A 22551-nucleotide genomic window follows, 5' to 3' on the forward strand; every position below is an offset into this window, starting at 1 on the left:
CATTAATATCACAGCATCAACAATGCGCAGTATATACAGGTTTAGACAAGTTTAACCGACTTTAGCTTGTGACTGTTATGCACAGAAATACAAGTATTTAACTGACAGTGGAGATATTTACTTTCCTATAAAATGTGTATGACCAACGTCCAGATTAAAATTAAAACAAAAATTGACCTGAAAGTGTAGGATTATGGTCCAGATCAATCCCAGGGTCAGCTTCGGGTTTCCGTCTGTGATGTCGTCATTCCTGATATTTACAAGTTTGACCTAATGACAAGAAACAATTAGTTTTGACACTGAAAAGAATAAGTCAACACATTTCAAATCTTTTCTTAATTTAATAAATCCTGGCTCTAATTTTTCAGTTCAATTTATTTATACAGCACCAAATCATAAAAACTTAAAATAATAATGTCTTTTTTTTTCATATTCCAGGAGTATGTTTCAATACGCCATTATATTACCAAAAACCACAAGGTGGCACAATTGTATTGTGTGGTGAATCACCATAGTTGTCATAGTGATGAGGTGAATTAAATGTCATAATACCTACTACACCTGTTTCTTAATACATACAAATACTTTCACATAAAACATGACACAACAAGCAGAACACTAAGTATTAATTTGGCCGTAATTAAGAAGCCTTGATTTATTCCTCCAGTCCTAACATATTCATTGTTCATATTTATCATCAAAGACCTGCAGGAAGCGGGGGACTTAAACTGGCAAAGGTTTTTCTTTTCTTTGCCTTGATGTGAATATGGAGGAAATGTGAGTTTTTGGATATATATACTTCAAACAACGGCGCCACACATTTGAAGGCATCTACAAATCCTTTGTCTGAAGCCTTACATCACATCTGGCTCTGCCAGGCCGCTCTCTTCATCTCATCCTGACTGCGGTGGGGGAAGGGACGACAGTCAAGAAACCCCACTGCTGGGATTTGTAGTCAATTCTCCTTAGATGCTTTTATTACAGATCACAGTAACCATTTCATCAGGGCAGACAGAGCATGTCACGCATCTAAAAGTGTATGATAGAGAATGGGACCGTTTTGTCACTTATGATTTAGCTGCTGATCTTTTACCTCACAGAATGTATGTATGTTGTGACTTGTGCCAACGTGGTTATTTCCACTGCCATTTGTTTCTATTTTTTTTTTTTTTTTTTTAGCAGAATATGCTTTAATGAGGTTTAGTAAATTTAGTGAATATGTGCTCCTTGGGGAAGGGGAAAAGCAAATTTAATGTTGAGGCTGTAGATCCAGGTTTATATATTTTTTTTTTTTTTTGCTTTTGTTTTTTGTTTATTTTAGGTTTCACTTTTTTAACACAGTAATATAGCATGTTTTATGATGTGAATTGTTACTTCTGCCAAGGAGATAACATTTGTCAGTGGGATATGTCTAAAATATACAAACCAATTTTAAAGAGATTTGGTACTGAAGTAGACCATGGGTCAAGGGGCATTTGACTACATTTTAATCAAGATGCAAATCCAGAATTCATCTATCCATCCATTTTCTGGACTCGCATATTCCATTGAGGGTCACCGGGGAGCCTATCCCAGCAGTCATTGGGTGAGAGGTACGTACATTCTGAAGAGGATGCCAGACTATCGTAAGGTCATGTACAGATAGATAAACACATTCACACTGACACCTATTGTCAATTTAGAGTCCCAACTCACCTAACCTGCATGTGCATGGAAGTGGGAGGAAGCTGAAGTACTTGGAGGGAACCCACACAAACATAGGAAGGAATGCAAACGCCGCACAGAAAGGACCAGTTGGGAAGCGATCCCAGGACCTTCTCGCTGTGAGGCAACACTGCTAACAACTAATCCACAGTACTGCCAAATCCAAAATCATTTTTAAAACGTACTTTCATAATATCTCCCACTTACAGTAGTGTTCAGAATAATAGTAGTGCTATGTGACTAAAAAGATTAATCCAGGTTTTGTGAGTATATTTCTTATTGTTACATGGGAAACAAGGTACCAGTAGATTCAGTAGATTCTCACAAATCCAACAAGACCAAGCATTCATGATATGCACACTCTTAAGACTAGAAAATTGGGCTATTAGTAAAAAAAAGTAGAAAAGGGGGTGTTCACAATAATAGCATCTGCTGTTGACGCTACAAACTCAAAACTATTATGTTCAAACTGCTTTTGTAGCAATCCTGTGAATCACTAAACTAGTATTTAATTGTATAACCACAGTTTTTCATGATTTCTTCACATCTGCGAGGCATTAATTTTGTTGGTTTGGAACCAAGATTTTGCTCATTACTAGTGTGCTTGGGGTCATTGTCTTGTTGAAACACCCATTTCAAGGGCATGTCCTCTTCAGCATAAGGCAACATGACCTCTTCAAGTATTTTGACATATCCAAACTGATCCATGATACCTGGTATGCGATATATTAGGCCCAACACCATAGTAGGAGAAACATGCCCATATCATGATGCTTGCACCACCATGCTTCACTGTCTTTACTGTGAACTGTGGCTTGAATTCAGAGTTTGGGGGTTGTCTCACAAACTGTCTGCGGCCCTTGGACCCAAAAAGAACAATTTTACTCTCATCAGTCCACAAAATATTCCTCCATTTCTCTTTAGGCCAGTTGATGTGTTCTTTGGCAATTGTAACCTCTTCTGCACACGTCTTTTATTTAACAAGAGGGACTTTGCGGGGGAATTCTTGCAAATAAATTAGCTTCACACAGGCGTCTTCTAACTGTCACAGCACTTACAGGTAACTCCAGACTGTCTTTGATCATCTTGCAGCTGATCAATGGGTGAGCCTTGCCATTCTGGTTATTCTCCCATCCATTTTGATGGTTGTTTGAATTGGTTGAATCTACTGGTACCTTGTTTCCCATGTAACAATAAGAAATATACTCAAAACCTGGATTAATCTTTTTAGTCACATAGCACTACTATTAATCTGAACACTACTGTATATTCCTGTTATCTGTACAATAGTCAAACACCCACACCTGCATTTTCATTCAGTTAAGGATAAACAGAGAGCTGCTTGACCTTGCAGAGGTGGGGTTTGTTTGGGTACCCTCCAAAATTTTAGTAGGACTGCTCAAAAACAAACTCACCAATTTGCAACAATGCCGTGAAAACTTTGATGATCCATGCTGCATTGTCTAAAGTGCATAGCACAAGAGCATTTAGGGGCATGTATTTAGTCAGTTAATTTGTTATAGACTTGTTCTGGGCATCATGAGCTAATCCTTAACATTTGCCATTCCCTTTAAGACACAGGTGCACCAGTAAAAGGCACATTAATATTGATTAATTAATAAATGGTTCAGCACGCAAAGAATGCCATAGAGTTCACCAGTTATCCTCCTTTAAAATCAACACATCTACGGGCACACAGATGAGGGCAAGTAGACTTCTGTTTTGAAAGAATGTGGGCGTCGATAATGAAAGTGACAACTGGGCCAAATGGAAACTAGCGATGACATTTGCGCTGCGTTGTGCACTTAAAAGTAGGATTACAACATAGGACAGAACCAGATTTGAACTGGTTCAAACACTCCAAGTTACATCCTACCTTGTGTAAAATTATTTTCACGTCATTTGGATCAATATTCAAGAATGGCCAAGGCAAACAGTCCTTATAAAGATGATGGAGACCACACATACAACCAAATGACTCCTACTATACGAGGTCTATTAGAAAAGTATCCGACCTTATTATTTTTTTTTCAAAAACCCATATGGTTTGAATGACGTGTGATTACATCAGACATGCTTGAACCCTCGTGGGCATGCGAGAGTTTTTTCACGCCTGTCAGTTACGTCATTCGCCTGTGGGCAGTCTTTGAGTGAGGAGTGGCCCACCCTCTCGTCGATTTTTTCATTGTTTAGGAATGGCTCAGAGACTGCTGCTTTGTTTGATCAAAATTTTTTCAAAACTGTAAGGCACAACTGAGTGGACACCATTCGATAAATTCAGCTGGTTTTCGGTAAAAATTTTAACGGCTGATGAGAGGTTTTGCTCTGGTAGTGTCGCCGTAAGGACGGCCCACGGCGCCTGACGGCGATCTGCGCTTCGAGGCGGCAGCGTCTCGCCGTTTCAAGTTGAAAACTTCCACATTTCAGGCTCTGTTGACCCAGTAAGTCGTCAGGGAACAGAGAACTTTCAGAAGAAGTCGGCATGAAGAGTTTATTTGGACATTCCATTGTTAACGGACATTTTGTAATGAAAGAACGTGCGGGCAGAGTCGCACGTCGGGCCGGACCTGACCGCGGGGGGTCACGACAGGAAAAACACCTCCGTTGGAAACCTTAACGGGCAAGTTGGAACATGCCCAAGCTGTTAAACAATTTCTCAGTTACTCACTTGTTGAAAGCCATCAAAAGCCGCCTGAATTTTACAAATGGTTTTCAACACGGAGGTGTTTTTCCTGTCACGGCGCACACAGATTCGTCGAGTCGTCATGGAAACGACTCGGCGAATTTGCGCGCACGTCTTTCATTAAAAAATGTCCTTAAACAGTGGAATGTCCGCATAAAGTCCTCATGCCGGCCTCTTCTGAATCTTCTCTGTTCTCTCACAACGTCCTGGGTGAATTAAGCTTAAAATTAGGATGTTTTCAGGTCGAAACAGGCCGACGACGGCGCCTGGAAGTGCTGCAGGACGTCCCGCTCTGTGGGAAGTCCTTACAGCGACAGAAACACCCCATAATCTCTCATCAGCCGTTAAACTTTTCACCGAAAACCAGCTTAATTTCTCGAATAGTGTCCACTTGGATATTCCTCACAAGGTCCAGAAAAAATTTTGATAAAGCAACGCGCGCCGTCTGGAGCAGCATCTCAAACAAAGGAATTCAGCTGAGAGGGCGGGACCACATCTCAATCAAGGCCTGCCTACAGGGAAATGACATCACCGACACGCGTGAAAAGACTCACGCATGCGCACGAGGGTTCAAGCATGATTAGTGGAATCGCACATCATTCAAATCCATATAGTTAAAAAAAAGGGTTGATTTATTGTCTAATAGACCTCATATATCTTGAAATTGAGGGTTACCCTCCTCCTGCTATTAGGGCAAGCAAGGAGTAAAAAAGCTTGTCTGTTTATTCCAGTTGTCCATGAGTACTGATACAGAAAAAGAGTTTGAAAATGTAATTAGACTTAACCTTACCTGCCGCCTCTTTAGGTAATCCAGAGCTATCTGTACATTCTGGAGTCTGTGGAAGCGCATCCTCCCCCTCTCTCGAGGCTGTGGGCATACAGAGGGAAGCAAAGCAGCACGTGTAATCAGTTTCTCCTCAATGCCAGAGGACCAATGGCATGTTTAGTAGGACATGCTTCTTCTCCACAAATGTGCTCAAGTGCTCAACTACTGACAGACCTGCACATGCATATACACAAAGAAAGAAAACTCTCTCCACAACATGAGCAGCCATTTGTGCAGGTCCATTCTAAATATGTCCATACCGCATAACATTTTCCACCATTTAGTTCCACTTTTGAAAATCATGTAAGCTTTCAGGTATCTGCGCTGTAAAAACTGAATGTGGTCATAGGAAAACAGCAAATTTCACAATAAAGTACCCAATGTGTTTTGGGTATGCAGGTGGACAATCTGCAGCATGATCTAATAAGATGGAAAATGCGTCCAAGCTGGGACCAAGCTGCAGAGAAACATTTGTGCAGCATTTGGTCTTCTCTGTCAGCTGATAACACTGAAAAGCCTTGTTTAACTAAAAGCAGCAAAAACAACAAAGAAAACTTTTCAGCAGCTTTCATTCAGTGAATCGCATTCACTCATGAAGCTTTATTTAGCAGAATATCCCCAAAATACCCAGCAGAGGAAAACTGCCCTAAATTAATTTAGATGTGAACAGTGGTGGGTACAGTACAGCTAATCAGCTAATTGCTAATTAGTGAAGACAACCTTTTTGTTAGGGAATACCTTTCCAGCTAATTTTGAAAATCATTTGGTGGACCAAATAGCTTCCATTAAATTTAGTTTGCTAACTTTGTCAGCAAACGTTTTAAAAATAAATCAAGTATATCAGTCAAGAATGTTTACAAATCCTAAAATCATACATTTGTTCCTGTTGGTACTTATACACTAAGACCTCATTTACATCGCGAGTTCAAATCGGATTTACAGCAAATCTGATTCCAATCAGAGCTCACTGAATGACTGTCCACCTTACCTGTTGCAAGTGACCAGATCTGATCTGTGTGTCCTGACTGACATATTGTCCATACTGACTGATATTGTAACAGGCTATGCACAAGAAAAACATGAATCACACTGAACTGTGCCTATTTCTGTCCTAAATGGTTATTTGAAGCCGTAGCACAAACTTTCTTGTAACTGTAAGGAAGCGATACAAGTAGAGGAGAATGCTGAGTTGGGACTCCGTGCTCCATTGTTTTTGATTGTTTTCTTCTAATTTTTCCACTTATTCCAACCCCATAGGTAAGGCGCCTCGAATCAACTTCCATTTCTCCAGAACTACATCATTCTTCTTTATGTCGCGCTGCGGGTGATGTAGAGGACGCTTTGAAATCCTATTTGAATTTGAACTGCATTTCAAACCACCTCTGTGTGTGGTTTGAATTTGCTTGGAAAAATCAGACCTCGCATGGTTTTTCCCTGTCCAGACCAGATTCTTGTCACCGACCGAACTGTTCCCCCTAAAGATCGGTCCACCCTACCTTCACTGTGCATGCGTCATTTCTGTGTGTCAGCCGCGGTTCATGGATTATCACCTTGTTTCTGCTTAAAACTGCACTCCAGTCATCATCTATCTCAGCAACAGATATCTGAAGCTTTTGTACAACAATCATTTCCACATGAATTCAGCATTATTTCATCATAAAAGACAGGGGACCGATCAGAGCGCACAGCAGCTGCTGCAGCGCCTATGGCATTTCAGAGTGTCAGTAATGACTCAACAATTATCGCCTCTTTTTCCGCTTAAAACAGCCTCGTTTATGATTAAAACTGACTTTAGAATGACTTAAGAGGTTTTACTTTGTCATTTGATGGTTAATAATGACATTTTTCCCTTTGATCGCTTTGGGTGTAGAGACTCAATCTCAGACGAGCTGCTGTGGTCCCAAATGATGCATGTGCAGTGAAGGCAGGGCGGGTCAATTTGTAGGGGGGGGCCATTTGGGCTGCGGCACCAGTGTCATTGGCGGGCCTTAGGGTGTCTTGCCCATTCTCAGAATCAGTTGGGACTGCCCTGGAGGGACAAGCCTGTCCGTCACCCGCCAACCACAAAAAATAAATAAATCGCAGGCATTCACTAGATAAAGAAAAAAACTGGACACCTTTTCTAGTAATGACGAGATCGTATCACATTTATTGTATTATGCCTTAGTCATATGTTTTTGTTATTTACCTTCAGTTATCTCATTTTATTTATTGCACTATTCTGTGGCCACTGCATGTGTTTATTCTCTGTTCTATCTTGCTTTGTCACTTTGATTCCTTTTTACTTTTTCATACTTTAGCCATTATTCAGTTCTGTTCTAGTTTTGTTCAGCCGATTTGTGTTTTTGATCTTTAGTTTATCACTTGTTTATTTTGCTCATCTCATTTGTGATTTCAGTTATGCTATAATGTCAGGTCTTGTTTTCAGTTCTCATGTAGTCTTTCATTTATACTTATTATATTTTGGTCCGCTTTTAGTTCTCATGTTCATGCTCTGTCCTGGTCCAGTTCATAGTTGCATTGTATTCTGTCTTCGGGTTTTGAATCATGTGTTCCCACTCCACATCAGTGCACCTGCTATTGTCTCTTTGTCTCTCACTTTGTTTCTGTCTACTCTGTGTTTTCATCCACTTCCGCTCTTGCACCTGCTCACGTGTTTATCTCTTTCATCACTCCACTCTGTTTTCCTGCCTTCACTATCTTGCACCATGTATAATCTTTGTTCACTAGTCATGCCCCTTTCCAGAACTTTCACTGACACCTGCATCTTGCTCCTCTAATTACACCACCAGTTATTTAAGCCCTCACAGTCTCACAGCTCACTGCCAGATTGTTGAATGTATTTCACTTTCCAGCCCTCACGTCCTCTCTTGTTTTGCTTTCTGATCAGCCTGCCAGTATTTGACCTTGTTTTGTCTTTGACCACGTTTTTTGTCTCTGCCTCTGATTGCCACCACGCCGTGTATTTTAACCTCAACCTGTTTGTTCGACCAAGCCTCAGCCTTACGCCTGTGTGTGCCTTTTCTTCACTGCTGGACTGCCTGTGTACCGAATCCCTGCTTGTTTCATCCATTAAACCCCATTCTAACTGCATTCGCTGTGAGAGTTTGCATTTGTGTCCACCCAGATTGTGCCATGCCCTGATACTATGTGTTGTGATTTGTTTATGACCCGGAGCTCAAACATGTCAAGGTGGTTGTGTAGGCAAGAGAATGCAGCTACTCTGGTTAGGTGTGTAGGCTAACACTTACTAACACAACCTTTCCCATTTGCCTAGTCTTCCGTTCTCCACTGGGAACTGAAAAAAAACTGCCCTTTTCACAACTGCTTCGGTGATTGCAGCAGAAAACAAAACAGTACACCATTTTTCCGTTAAAAGTGACACCGTGTTTATATTGCAGAATAGCAGGCTTTCCCCCGGAAGTGGTCAAATCCCGCGATATCATGCAGGGGTTCAAACTAAACTGCGCTATTGCAAGATCTAGTGCCTCTTTGTCATAATCATGGACAAAGAGGGGTTAACCCCTGAATGGGCGCATGTCAGTCTGGGGGCCCCATGCCCCTCCCTAGAGGAATTTCATCATAAACATTAGCAGCTTGCAGTTAGCTGTAGTTTCAGCTAAATGTTTTAAGAGTGTAGCGTTTACAGTTTTCAGTTATAGCAAATTAGCGCTTATCAAACCTATCTTTTTGGTTAGCGCTTCAAAATGCAGCTGCCAGACTCTTGACAGGAAGTAGAAAGTTTGACCACAATACACCCATTTTGGCATCTCTCCACTGGCTTCCTGTCTCTGTGAGGTTGGACTTTAAGGTTCTACTATTACGCTATAAAATTATTCATGGACTAGCACCTCCCTATGTGGCTGACCTAATCAAACCCTATGTGCCAGCCCAGGCTCTGCACTGTCAGGGTACAGGACTACATTGTGTCCCTAGGGTGAATAAAACGTCTGCGGGCGACAGAGCCTTCTCTTATTGTGCACCTGTTTTGTGGCATGATTTTCCTGCATCAATAAAACAGTCAGATTCTATGAAGACTTTCAAGTCAAGACGCATCTATTCTCCCTCTCATATAGCTAGCATACTGGCATAGTATGGTTCTATGCTTCCTATCTTTTAAAAGTCATTTCATTAGCAACAGAACAGGTGTTGGCCTCACCTTTATCTAAATTTTGGGCCTGCGAGTGAAGCTTAGGGTTAGTGGCTGGCGGTCACCTTAGTCATTCCTCTGTTTTCCTGTTGATTTACTGCTGACAGATTATACATTAGGTGTAGTTTTTTTTCCAGCCAACTGATTCTGCTCTTTTTCTCTCTGTGAGAGGTATGAACGATGGATGGATCCGAAATGAAGGGCCCGGATGGACTGTGAGGTAGAAGGTGCATGTTGCAGTCTTCATGCAAAAGTGACCCTGTCGGGGGATAGGTCCACTGACAGCGTAGACGACCCCTGCCTGTGAAGCTGACGCCTGTGTGGACTTCTCATCTTCTTTATATTATTATGTTGTTTGATTTTCTATTTCTGTTTCTTCAGCTTTGTAAAAACCATGTAACTGTTAGAATGGCCTAAGCAGTGGGTTACCCTTTGAGTCTGGTCTACTGAGGTTTCTTCCTCAACATCATCAGAGGGAGTTTTTCCTTACCACTGTCGCATGTGTGCTTACTGTAGGGATGATAAGGTTAGACCTTACTTGTGTGAAGCACCTGAGGCAGCTTTGTTGTGATTTGGTGCTATAAATGAAATAAATTGAATTGAATTGAAATTGTCACCTGTACCCACCAATGGATTTGGAAATTGTATAGTTCACAGATGCGCAAAGCATGAAATGGATATGAAGACCCAAACTGATTTCATATGCTTTTCTTTCTTTTCTTTTTTTTTCTAGTTGCATGCAAGATTTAGAGGATTATATATATTTAGTGTTTTATTTAATAATATAGCAAGAAAATGTCTGCATGTTTGCATCATATGCACAATTCCCTGCCCCATTAGTATCATCTGGGACCCTGTCAACTGAACAGACGTTGCAAAAGTGATCAACTAAGCTGGCACTTAAATCCTTCAGTGGGACCACTGGTACAACAACCACAGCACGCTGTGTATTAGTTTGCTACGTGAAGGGGAGGTCAAACCACACGTACCCCCTTATCATCATCCACCGTGTCTCCATGCTGCTCAACTGCATCTCTTCTGTCCCACTCACCAACCGCAACGTCTTCAGAAAATCACGCTCCCTTGGCTTTATTAGGGAAAAGGGACACATAAGGAAGGGAGGGAGGGAAAAAGACATGGCGGCTGAATTGAAGGAGGTTAGACAATGAACGGAACTCAATCAAAGAGTGGAGAACAGAAGAGGAGCAAAGTAGGAGAGAAACATGATGCAAACAGAAATCCACAGCTACTCTGATGATGGAAGTTAGTCACACCAGGGATGGGCGATAAACACTGACAGACCTCACACAGGAAACCCACATGCACAGACATTATAGTTACAGACACAAGTTTACATACGCTTGGACAAAAATGTTCAACAAATTTTTCTCCAACTGCACATATTCTATTGCAGGGGTGGGCACGAGGGCCGAGACACTGCAGGTTTTCCGTGCAACCAATCACCTCAGCAGGTGGGTTGCTGATGAGCTTCTCCCTGAACATAACACCTATCATCAATGAAATCACCTGCTGAAGTGATTGGTAGCAAAGAAAACCTGCAGTGTTTCGGTCCTTCATGGCACATGATTGCCCATCCCTGATCTATTGTATCAAACAACAGTTGTTAAGTCAATCTACTTTATTCCCATGCAGAAAGCAAATCCATTTGAGGTGTGTCAAAGTCCTCGTCGCTATCTTGTGGACACAAGAACTGAGCACAATAATAGGAGCAGCACAAATGGGTTTGGTTTATCTGGTTCAATACTAATGGGTGTTCTGTAGGCAGGAAATCAGAGTGTCACCTGTCAACTCAGAGCACAAAGCACACAGTGCTGAGGTATTGAACATATGCAAGTGAAAAAACTGGAGAGGTGTTCTGGTGATAATCAGCTGTCCTGATAGGTGGATTAACACATATGTGAATATTGTGTTCTATAACACCTACTGAATTTGCTATATGTAAAGAATCTTCAATGACCACAAGGCAATCCAACTGTTTCAGCTGGACTTTGAGATGGATTTATGCAAACTGAATAGCTGTACATATGCCTGCTGCCTGCAGTACTTTTAAAGGTAAGTTAAGAACTGTTCACATATGTTTGTGCTGTGATCGTTTTGTACTGAGCTTTCTTTTTCTATTATAAGGTTGTAGTGTATAATTTGTGGTTGCAATGGGTTTTTTAATTATTATTTTAAATTAAAATATATGGAAATAAAGTAGTCACGCTAACTGACTTAACATGTATTCATTCATTCATTCACTTTCTGTCACTTATCCGGGTCCAAGTCACAGTGGAAGTAGTCCAAGCAGCTTATCCCACACTTCTGTATCCTCAGCCAAGTCCTCTTACTCTTCCTGGGAAAACCTGAGGTGTTCCCAAGCCAGCTGGGAGATATAATCCCTCCAGTGTGTTCTGGGTCTTTCCCAGGGCCAGTTGGACATGCCTGGAAGACCTCCCTAGGGAGACAATCAGAGGGCATCCTCACCAGATGCCCGAACCACCTCAGCCGGCTCTTTTCAATGCAAAGAAGCAGTGTTTTGACTCCAAGTCCTTCCTGGATAGTCAAGCTTCTCACCCTGTCTAGGAGAGTAAGCCCAGATACCAGAAAGAAGAATCCCATTTCTGCCCTCTTGGATGTGCAACCATGTCCTTTTGGTCATGACCTAAAGTTCATCAACATAGGTGAGGACAGGAGCATAAATTCACTGGTAAATCAAGAGCCTCACCTTCTGGCTCAGCTCATGATGGTCCAGTACCTCGTCTGCAAGACATCAGATACAGTCCCAATACATCTATGGGCCTCATGCTTCAATTTACCCCTATTTGTGAACAACACCAAGACAAGACAAGGTACTTAAACTCCTTCATTGGCCCAGAAGAGACAATCCACCCTTTTCCAACAGAGAACCAAAGTGTCAGATTTGGAGGTGCTGATCCAGGTCTGATCTAATACAGAGAATGCAGACACAGATCCTATTTTTGTCATATTGTTTGATAACATGGAATATGCAACTTGAAGTAGGGAAAAATGAATTTGAATATTTTCTGCCAAGGTGTGCGCAAACAAATTTCTGCAACATTACATACAATGTTGCATTTGCGTGAGGAAACAATACAGGATTATGGCTCCTTACAACATTTCCACGAAGAAACTGAAATGTAAAAACTTAAGTACCTGCTGATATCTGTTCCAATGAATTTATTAATTTGTATTGTTTGACAGTCTTAATACTTTCACAATTTTACACATACAATGAAGATCCACAGACAACATATAACACAAAATTATTTTGGAAAAAAAAACTGTTTAACTACTGTATAACTGTACAATTACCATATAAAAGGAGCAGCTAAAAATAAAATTGTTTTCATAATATTTTAAATAACACAATATACGTATATAAAAAATAATTTTAGAGGTATTAAAAACACCAACATGACAACATGAAATCATGCCAGCTTTAATTGAGATGTTACAATATATTTTGTATTGCAAACGGTATGATCATAAAGCTACAAGATAATGCATTCCTGTAATATTCATGTGTCTTTTAAACATTTGTCATTTTTTTAAGCAGAGTATCACTATGTCAATTGAGTTTTCAGAAAATAGGTTTCTTCCCTGCATTTTAACTGAATGAAATTTTGATTTTGATTTTTTTTTTTTTTTTTTATAATTCTACAAGGTTTAGCACCATTTCCATGTTCATTGCTTTAGGACTTTTTGTTGACATCATGCGTAAAAAGGGAAACCAATTCCATCATTCACCAAGTTATGCAAATACACTGTTCCAAAGTAAAGTGATACATTAGTTATCTTATTTTATTACTGAAATTGGGTTTTACTTCTAATTTTAAATTAGCCAACTGGTTTACCTTTTGTTAGAATTTACAGTGTGTGAATCTTTATGAAATAATCTGACATTCAGAGCTGGAATTTAAAAAAGAAAATTAAATAGCATTTGTAAAAGTTTGGATTCACAGAATATTTTGGACAAAAAAAAAGCTGGAGTTTATATCACATTATATTTATATGATAGCCTGTAATTGTCAAACAATACTCATCTATGACAGCTGAATTCATTCAAATAAGTACAGAAAGTCTGTTTCCTTTATGTAAAGAGTAAAAAGAAAAAATCAAGACTACATAAATTTTATTTACAGTTGTCAAGTACTGTTCATGTTATTTTTGGTATTTAACAAAATATCTGAAGCAGAAACTAACACTGGAATGTTTATAGGCCTGTCATTCAATTTTTTTGATACACAAATTAGAAATAGGCACTTTTTTCTCTCTTTTTTGATGTATTTCCAAGTTTGTAACTCATTGTATATTCAAAGATAGTGCATGTGAATAAAGGTAGCCATGGACAGTCAGTTAATTGACAATTTAGCATGTAAAACATTGTTAATGACTGATTATATAACGGCTGAGTGGATCCTTGTCATTTGATTGGTGGCTTGTATGTCACGTGACGTGGATTATTCATACCATTTGCCACTGTGTTTGATTTACCGTGCAATAGTTCTTTTTAGCATGCAATTTTGGTGCTATTGCACACCCCGACCACTGCGAATGCTCACACTACTGGGGGCGGCGTTTAGCTAAACATGGCGGAGTTTGTTGTGCTAGCGGACAACAATTTGAAGGAGCTAATTGATGGTGCTAATTCTTCCAACAAACACCTACAAAAAAAAAAAAAAAACAAACAAATCCACAGTGCTCTAAGCCATCTGAAGGCATGAAGAGCTGTTAGGATGAAAAGGTGGACAAATGTCTCACGTGATTTTTCGCTGGAGCGAGGAAAGCAGACGGCAGTCTGTACACAAAGTCAGTGGACGGCATCACGGACTACTGAGACCAATTTTGGACTCCTATTTAAAGTTCATGTTGGACTGTTAAACACCAGTGACGAACACCAAAATGTAAGTCCCTTTTCTGTTCTTTATAAATTAATAAAATATCAAATGACAAGGATCTATTTTAGCCGTTATATAAAACAAATAATGTTTTTTCCTTCTTTCAATTGAAGGAATATTTCACCTCATGAAATATTTGTACCATTGAACTCATAAACATTCATGATTTGTATACTATCCACTGTCACAGAAACTGTTGAAGGATCTAGAGGGCAAATATTTTTAGCACTGATATTTGACTGACTGACTCTGATTTTGAAATCAAAAGTGATAGTTTTTTTTTAAAGATGAAATAAAAATTGATACCAGTGCAGCTTGACATAAAGTGTCCTTGTCCTCTTTCTGATTGGGTTACAAAAAAAAAAATATATATATATATATATATATATATATATATATATATATATATATATATATATATATATATATATATATATATATATATATATATATATATATATACGAGGTCTATTAGAAAAGTATCCGACCTTATTATTTTTTCAAAAACCATATGGATTTGAATCACGTGTGATTACATTAGACATGCTTGAACCCTCGTGGGCATGCAAGAGTTTTTTCACGCCTGTCGGTTACGTCATTCACCTGTGGGCAGTCTTTGAGTGAGGAGTCGTCCACCCGCTCGTCGATTTTTTCATTGTTTAGGAATGGCTCAGAGACTGTTGCTTTGTTTGATAAAAATGTTTTCAAAACTGTAAGGCACAACTGAGTGGACACCATTCAATAAATTCAGCTGGTTTTCGGTAAAAATTTTAACGGCTGATGAGAGATTTTGGTCTGGTAGTGTCGCTTTAAGGACGGTCCACGGCGCCTGACGGCGATCTGCGCTTCGAGGCGGCAGCGTCTCGCCGTTTCAAGTTGAAAACTTCCACATTTCAGGCTCTGTTGACGCAGTAAGTCGTCAGAGAACAGAGAACTTTCAGAAGAAGTCGGCATGAGGAGTTTATTCGGACATTCCATTGTTAACGGTCATTTTGTAATGAAAGAACGTGCGGGCAGAGTCGCACGTCGGGCCGGACCCGACCGCGGGGGGTCGCGGCAGGAAAAACACCTCCGTTGGAAATCTTAACGGGCAAGTTGGAACATGCCCAAGCTGTTAAACAATTTCTCAGTTACTCACTTGTTGAAAGCCATTAAAAGCCGCCTGAATTCTACAAATGGTTTTCAACACGGAGGTGTTTTTCCTGTCGCGGCGCACACAGATTTGCCGAGTCGTCACGGAAACGACTCGCCGAATTTGCGCGTACGTCTTTCATTAAAAAAATGTCCTTAAACAGTGGAATGTCCGCATAAATTCCTCATGCCGGCCTCTTCTGAATCTTCTCTGTTCTCTCACGATGTCCTGGGTGAATTAAGCCTTAAATTAGGATGTTTTAAGCTCGAAACAGGCCGACGACAGCGCCTGGAAGCGCTGCAGGACGTCCCGCTCTGTGGGAAGTCCTTACACCAACAGAAACACCCCATAATCTCTCATCAGCCGTTAAACTTTTCACAGAAAACCATCTTAATTTCTCGAATAGTGTCCACTCGGATATTCCTCACAGGTCCAGAAAAAATTTTGATAAAGCAACGCGCGCCGTCTCGAGCAGCGTGTGAAACAAAGGAATTCAGCCGAGAGGGCTGGACCACATCTCACTCAAGGCCTGCCCACAGGGAAATGACGTCACGCATGCGCACGAGGGTTCAAGCATGATTGGTGTAATCGCATGTCATTCAAATCCATATAGTTAAAAAAATAAATAAAAGGGTTGGTTTATTATCTAAGAGACCTTGTATATATATATATATATATATATATATATATATATATATATAATAAACACACACAATACCTGCCCATAGCTAGTCACTATTCTTACACACAGTAACACTCCAGCAGTATTTCATTACTCCAAGTTTGTACCGGGATTCTGTTCACAATGTTTTAGAACTGAGTGTAATTAAAAGAAAACCATTAACTCACCAATGTGTCTCCAGACAGGACCTCCAGCAGTGAGATTAGGTTATGTCCATCTCGCAAGTCTTCATACAAGTCATTTATGTGCTTCCGTACCTACAGAAAGCAAAATATAAGAACACTTATAATCTCATAAACTAGTTACATACAAAATGTATGATAAATTCATATATACGGGTTTTAATAGCTGCTGTTCATAAAAAAGTACAAAATGGTGCATAGAGCCGGTAATTCAGTGGATGAGGAACTGGCCTGCCAATATGCACACCTGGGTTGGAATCCCGCTCGTTCTACCTGCCTGTGTCTTTGGGCAAGACACTTAATCTGCACTGTCTCAGTCCACCTAGCTGTACAATGGGTACTGCCCTTGGCTGGGAAAGTAGCCTGCGATTGTACTGGTCTCCTATCAAAGTAGAGTCGTGGACTCTTGTCCGCTTCACGCCACAGAAACCGGGGATCAGCACTGGCCAATGGGCCTCCAGACCTGTTACTACTTATCTTTTGTGTGTACCAGGAGCTATGACGATGTCTGACATCACTAGAGAGGGTACATGAATCTCATTTGTCCTTAAAGGGGTCATATGGCACAACTTTCATGAGGCACGTGTCTCTGCCTGCTGCCCTCACGTGGAAATATATGAAACATCTTTCACCTTTGCACAAAGCTGCAGCAGCCACACACAGCACCTCCTCCAAGTCCTTGTTGATTTTAGGCCTTTTTCTGCACTGATTACAGGCCAGCGATGGTAGCGCAGTGTTAAAGTTTCCGTCTGGTAATCAGAACTTACGGGTTCAAATCCCATGAGTGACATTTTTTTTAACCAGGGTTATTTAACCGTGGGGTTCTGTATTGCGTCCCCTTTTATGTATTATTTATATCAACCCAGTGATATTCTGAATTATACAGATGGTTTTTATTTTATTGTTCTCCACATCAGTGGCGTGATGTAGTGCAGCTATTCGCACTGTGTTCCTGCTCGAAAGACACCATCGCATGCACAAACCATCGCACTGGGATTGTGCACACCTGTCCGTCGGCGCAATGTTTTCACATTTCGCTCATACGAGCTGTTTCGCTGTGAGTCGCCCTGAGTTGTACATATTTGTACTACGTGTGAAGGGGCCCTTACGGGAGTCTACGAGGTCTATTAGAAAAGTATCCGACCTTATTATTTTTTTCAAAAACCATATGGATTTGAATCACGTGTGACTGCGTGTGCGATTGTCCTGTGAGGCTTCATCACGGCATTGCTTTGCGCCATGCGGCACCGCCGCAACGCGTGGAATTCCTCCGCACGTCTGTCTCAATGTGCCAAAAAAGTGCTGATGTCCACGTCTTTTCACAATTCCTGTGCTAGCCAGATGACATCCCGGATAAAACACAGCGTCCAGTTTGGAAATGCATGGCACATTCCACTGTTACAGGAGTTTTTGTTATGGAGGAGGAGCGGAGGCTTCGCGCGTCGCGGCGGTGCCGCATGGCGCGAAGCAACGCCGTGATGAAGCCTCACAGGACATGTTCTGGCATGTCCAGGCACATCCACAATTTCTTGGATAATCACTCAATGGAAAAACCACCGACAGCTGTCTGAACACCATCTCAAAGCCGTCCTGTGAGACCAAAACGGAGGTGGTTTTGTCTCGCTCCAGTAGCGAATCCATCGTGACATGCGAAGCCTCCGCTCGGCTTTCCATGACAAAATCTCTTGTTAAAAGTGAAATCTGTCGGAAAATGGTTGATGTCCAGCTCTTGTGATAACCAGAGAAATTGCACACAATGGTCACGGATCCATACAGCCATCCATTTAGAAATGAAATGGTCTCAGCCTGTCGATGGCGGCTTGGAGCACGGCGCACCACCAGTCGCTCTGGGCCAACCTTAAAGCAACAGTAACACTCCGTAATCTCTTTGAAGCCCATAAAATTTTTACCAAAAACCACCTGAATTTCTCGAATGGTGTCCACTTTGATGTCCCTCACAGTTTCTGAAAAAATTTTGATCAAGCAAAGCAGCAGTCTCTGAGCTATTCCTAAACAATGAAAAAACGACGAGAGTGGTGGACCACTCCTCACTCAAAGCCTGCTCACAGGCAAATGACGCAACCGACAGGCGTGAAAAAACTCACGCATGTGCACGAAGGTTCAAGCTTGGCTGACGCAATCACACGTGATTCAAATCCATATGGTTTTTGAAAAAAATAATAAGGTCGGATACTTTTCTAATAGACCTCGTACAGCAACACATTTTAGGGATTTATTTTTATGGGAGGTTGTTGGCACATGTACAAAAATGCAATTATAAAACATGACATGAAATCTCAACCATATTTAATTATGAAAGGTAGATAAAATTTGATCTTGTGAAATATATTCCCCTTAAGAAGTGCGGGTAAGAGCCTTGTTTCAGTGAATCACAAATAACATTGAAAATATGGTAACAGTATGGTAACAGTATGACACATTATCCTGTATCTGCTCCTGACTCATAACTGAATCAACTGTTGACTGATAGCCTACTGTACAGTAAATGTCATTACTGCTAACCATCAAATAACCAAATAGATTAAGAAAAATGGACACTAACACAATTTCCTTGGCAACACTAAGGTGCCATAACTACATTTTAATCTGCATTATTTCTGCTATGAAGTTTACATGATCAGCTGTCTTTGTTTGTGTTGTTGCAGCACTACTGTAGAAGCTTTTTCTGCTGATACCTGTAAAACTCTGGGGGGGGGGGGGGGGGATGATCTAGTTTATCAAGTACCTATTACATTTAGGGATTCATTGGATTTGAGCATGGACTGTGCAATATTTAGTGTCGTTTACATATTAAGATAAGCACTTTACAACATTTCAGTGAAAGTTTTTGGATTATTTTGACAAAAAAGGGGATATTAAGACTAAGTTTAATCGGGTTAGATGAACTTCCAGTTTATTTTAAAGCTGCCACTGTTCTTAGAAAGCCTCCCCTCAGTTTTGGATTGTGAAGTAATTACTGACCAATCTCAAGTTTGCTGCTCTTTTCAAAAAATCTTGAAAAAATAGCTTGCAAACAAGGATATGGATCTGTTATAGAAGTAAGTCCTATAAAAACACTGTCAGTGTAGATGCTTATCTCTGGATTCTGTAGTATCAAGTGGATGAGAGTCTCTGACTCCCCCTGGACGGGAAGCCACTCCAATGGAGGTTACTTCCCCACTCAAGGCTGATACCCATTTACATATGGGTGAACTGAGACAACACAGATTAAGTGTCTGTTATCATGAAATATATTTCAGACAAAGGCGTTGGTAATCCTTGTGGAAGCTTGCTAGATAGTTTTGGGCTTGGTGGAGGTACACGCTCTTGAAGTGCCCTTTTACTTTATAATATTCAGTCAGTTTATTGGTCCAACTTTCAGTTTTAGCACATTCTTTTATGCACAGTAACGTTTGCACTGAAGCAAGTGCATGTAGTAGTGGCTGCATGAGCAGGATGACTCGGCCGCAGCAGATTGTCTGCTTTTTGTGTGAATGTGCAGCTCTTTTCTCCACTGTGAGTCAGCTCACAATTTGATTTCACTGACATCTTCATACAGATTTATGCATATTACTTTTAAAACAAGTATTATGTAAACTTTCCAATTATAATCCGTGGATCATATGTGTGCAGAACCATCTGTACGGGTCACGGATAAACTATGATACATTACACCACCGATACAAAGGTGCTGCACCTACAGATCACAAGTGCATCTCCCAAGAGCCTAGTCAATTGTGCAAACTAATTGTGCAAGGGCCTACATTCCACTGTGAATGGCACTGTGAGTGCAAGTAAAGATGACTTTAGAGGGAAATTATTAATGTACATGATGACAGAGCTGATTTAACATTATTTTGAATGGGACCAGACACACTTGTTGCAGTGTAATTTTAACTCAAAAAAATTGATTATGCAGCTTACACTTAACAGCTGGCTTGTTTCTTTGTTGTTAATATCACTTATGCCTAATTTGAAAACAGGACATGAATTCTCTTGAATCATTATGGCACCTCTTCTATATCTTGAGCTGGCCACTTAACTCCAGCAACACTTTTTCCTTCTAACAGACCTATCTCTCCTTCCTGTCCTGAATACCATGTCCCTGAAATCAGCCTGCTGACCAGCTTTCACACAAGGCCTTTAGTGCTGTGCTGTGAGCCCAGATAGCACCCACAGCTCTGGGGCTAAAATAGCCCTTCCCCTTTATGTTACAGAGTCAGCCGAACAAATCTCCACTTATTACTCAGCACTCATGATTTCTCACATGTAATGTGCGCCAAACTAGACTCAATGATCATCTGAGTGGAGGCTCTGCAGTGTCTATCAAAGTGTGCTTAGAAAAGTGCTAAATGCTGTCATACGAACAAAATTTAGTCTGTGTATCGACAAAAAAAAAATAGTATTTATCAAACAGGCACATGCTGGTCAGTAAGTATCAGCTGTTGCTACATCCCACATGTTCTAAAGCACATGCTAGTGCATGTTCACAGTCATTTGCATTCAGAAATGCTCTCTCAATTAACCATATATGGGAACAGAACATTGGTTTGTTCCTTGTCTTCTTCACCAGAATAATAGCAAAGAAAGTGAAGAAAATCAATTTTTGTGCAATAAAGATGCTTGGTGCGGTCACAACAGTAAGATAAAATACATATATAAAAAATAAATAAAATAAATGCAGTGAGCGGCAACATACCAGCCACCAGTACTTTTGAACCCAACCACTTGTAACAACCATTCAGCCATAGTATCATGTTGTTTCCTAATTTAGTCATCACAATCACTTATGGACATAATTTTGACAAGCTTCAAGATGTCTGAACAACTTCACCACAAGAACCAACATAAAACTTTGCAATTAAGAGAATATTTAGACAATTATTTCTTGTTACAGTTGTCCCAGAATACTTTGTGCTCCTGACATTAACACAATGCAATTTTTATTAAGATAAAATTGCTCAGAATGAAATTTGAGCAGTGAAAATAACATGAGCCTATTTTTAATATAAAATTGTGGGAGGGAAACTATTTGATTGTAGCAGCAAGTGGAGATTGGGGTCCTGGTTAACCCTCTGGGGTCCAAGGGCATTTTTTGGACAGTTCACTCGCCTGGCATAAATGTTTTATTATTGCTGTTAACAGCTCTCCCTGCATCCCACAATCAAGTTTTATGTCTCTTTTTTTTCAGGACAACCTGTGCTTTCAGAATATATATGTTTTTGTTGTGTTTTATGAGTGTAATAAAGGTTGACAATCAAAAATAGGCAAGGAAAAAATAAAGCGAAAAATAATTTTCCACACACATTTATTCAAAACACACAGCAACTATAATAAACAACTGTTTTGACACTTTATAAACGTAATTTGAGGTCTTGTGTGAAAGACTGAACAACAAAAAGGTTCAAACAATAAACACAAATGCACATTTTGAACAATATATACAAAATGGTCTATGTGTTTTGTTATCCATTGATATGGTAAACAGTGCTTTATGCAGAGAAAACAACAGAGTTATCCAGTAACATTCACATGCAAACTAGTGGAGCAATCCTGATAGTTACACACTGTTTGTTTGAGCATGTGAGATTGTCATCAGAGGCTCTCCGTGTGCTTCTGCTTTCACTGATCGCTGTGCATAATGGCGCAGGGCGCACTGAGTATGTACTAATAGTATGTACTCATTGGAGCACCCAGGGGGCTATTCAAACGGGCCAACCAGTAACATATCACTCCTGAAAACGATCTTTGGCTTTTCACGTGAGGGAAATCTGCCCTACGATTGGATTTTGGAAAACCATGTGACGGTGAACCAATTCCAATTGGACACTCACATTGCGCACGTCATCACACAGCTTCTATGAGGAGTACAAAGATGGCCGATGGCTGGCTCCAAAGTCCGCGGAGTTAACTTTTCAGCAAAAAAAAAAAACCAATAAGTTTCTATCTCATATCATTCAAAAGTTATTTATAATTTAGTAAAGCGTGGTCTTAGCCGTCGTATACAACGGCATCAGCCCCAGAGGGTTAATATTAAAGATCTATATTTATTTTTTTGTATTTAAATGATGACATCAAAAGCTGGCGTTTAGTTCACATAGGTGTCCTTTCACACACAGTGCGAAGTTTGAACAGCGCATGGAGGAAAATCGCGAAACAGTGCAAAAGTTCGAAATTAGCACACGAAACATCGGGCTGACAGGCAGGCGTGCACGAACCTGGTGCGAGAGTTCGTGCACGTGCCGTGGTCCGTCGAGCAGGAACAGTGCC

The 22551-nt window shown here is 40.4% G+C and overlaps 1 protein-coding gene across 1 annotated transcript in view; it reads right to left on the reverse strand.

Moving 5' to 3' along the window:
- The window catches only part of dst (dystonin), a 318051-nt gene that overhangs the window by 202399 nt on the left and 93101 nt on the right, over positions 1–22551 (reverse strand). Inside the window, exons 6-8 of the mRNA XM_034185302.1 lie at positions 16267–16356; positions 5178–5255; positions 178–270 (exon numbers count right to left, since the gene is read on the reverse strand). Coding sequence (XP_034041193.1) covers positions 178–270; positions 5178–5255; positions 16267–16356 — 261 coding nt within the window. The remainder of the gene's footprint in view (positions 1–177; positions 271–5177; positions 5256–16266; positions 16357–22551) is intronic.

This window comes from Thalassophryne amazonica, chromosome 13 (genome assembly GCF_902500255.1).
Source record: "Thalassophryne amazonica chromosome 13, fThaAma1.1, whole genome shotgun sequence".
Classification (NCBI taxonomy): Eukaryota; Metazoa; Chordata; class Actinopteri; order Batrachoidiformes; family Batrachoididae; genus Thalassophryne; species Thalassophryne amazonica.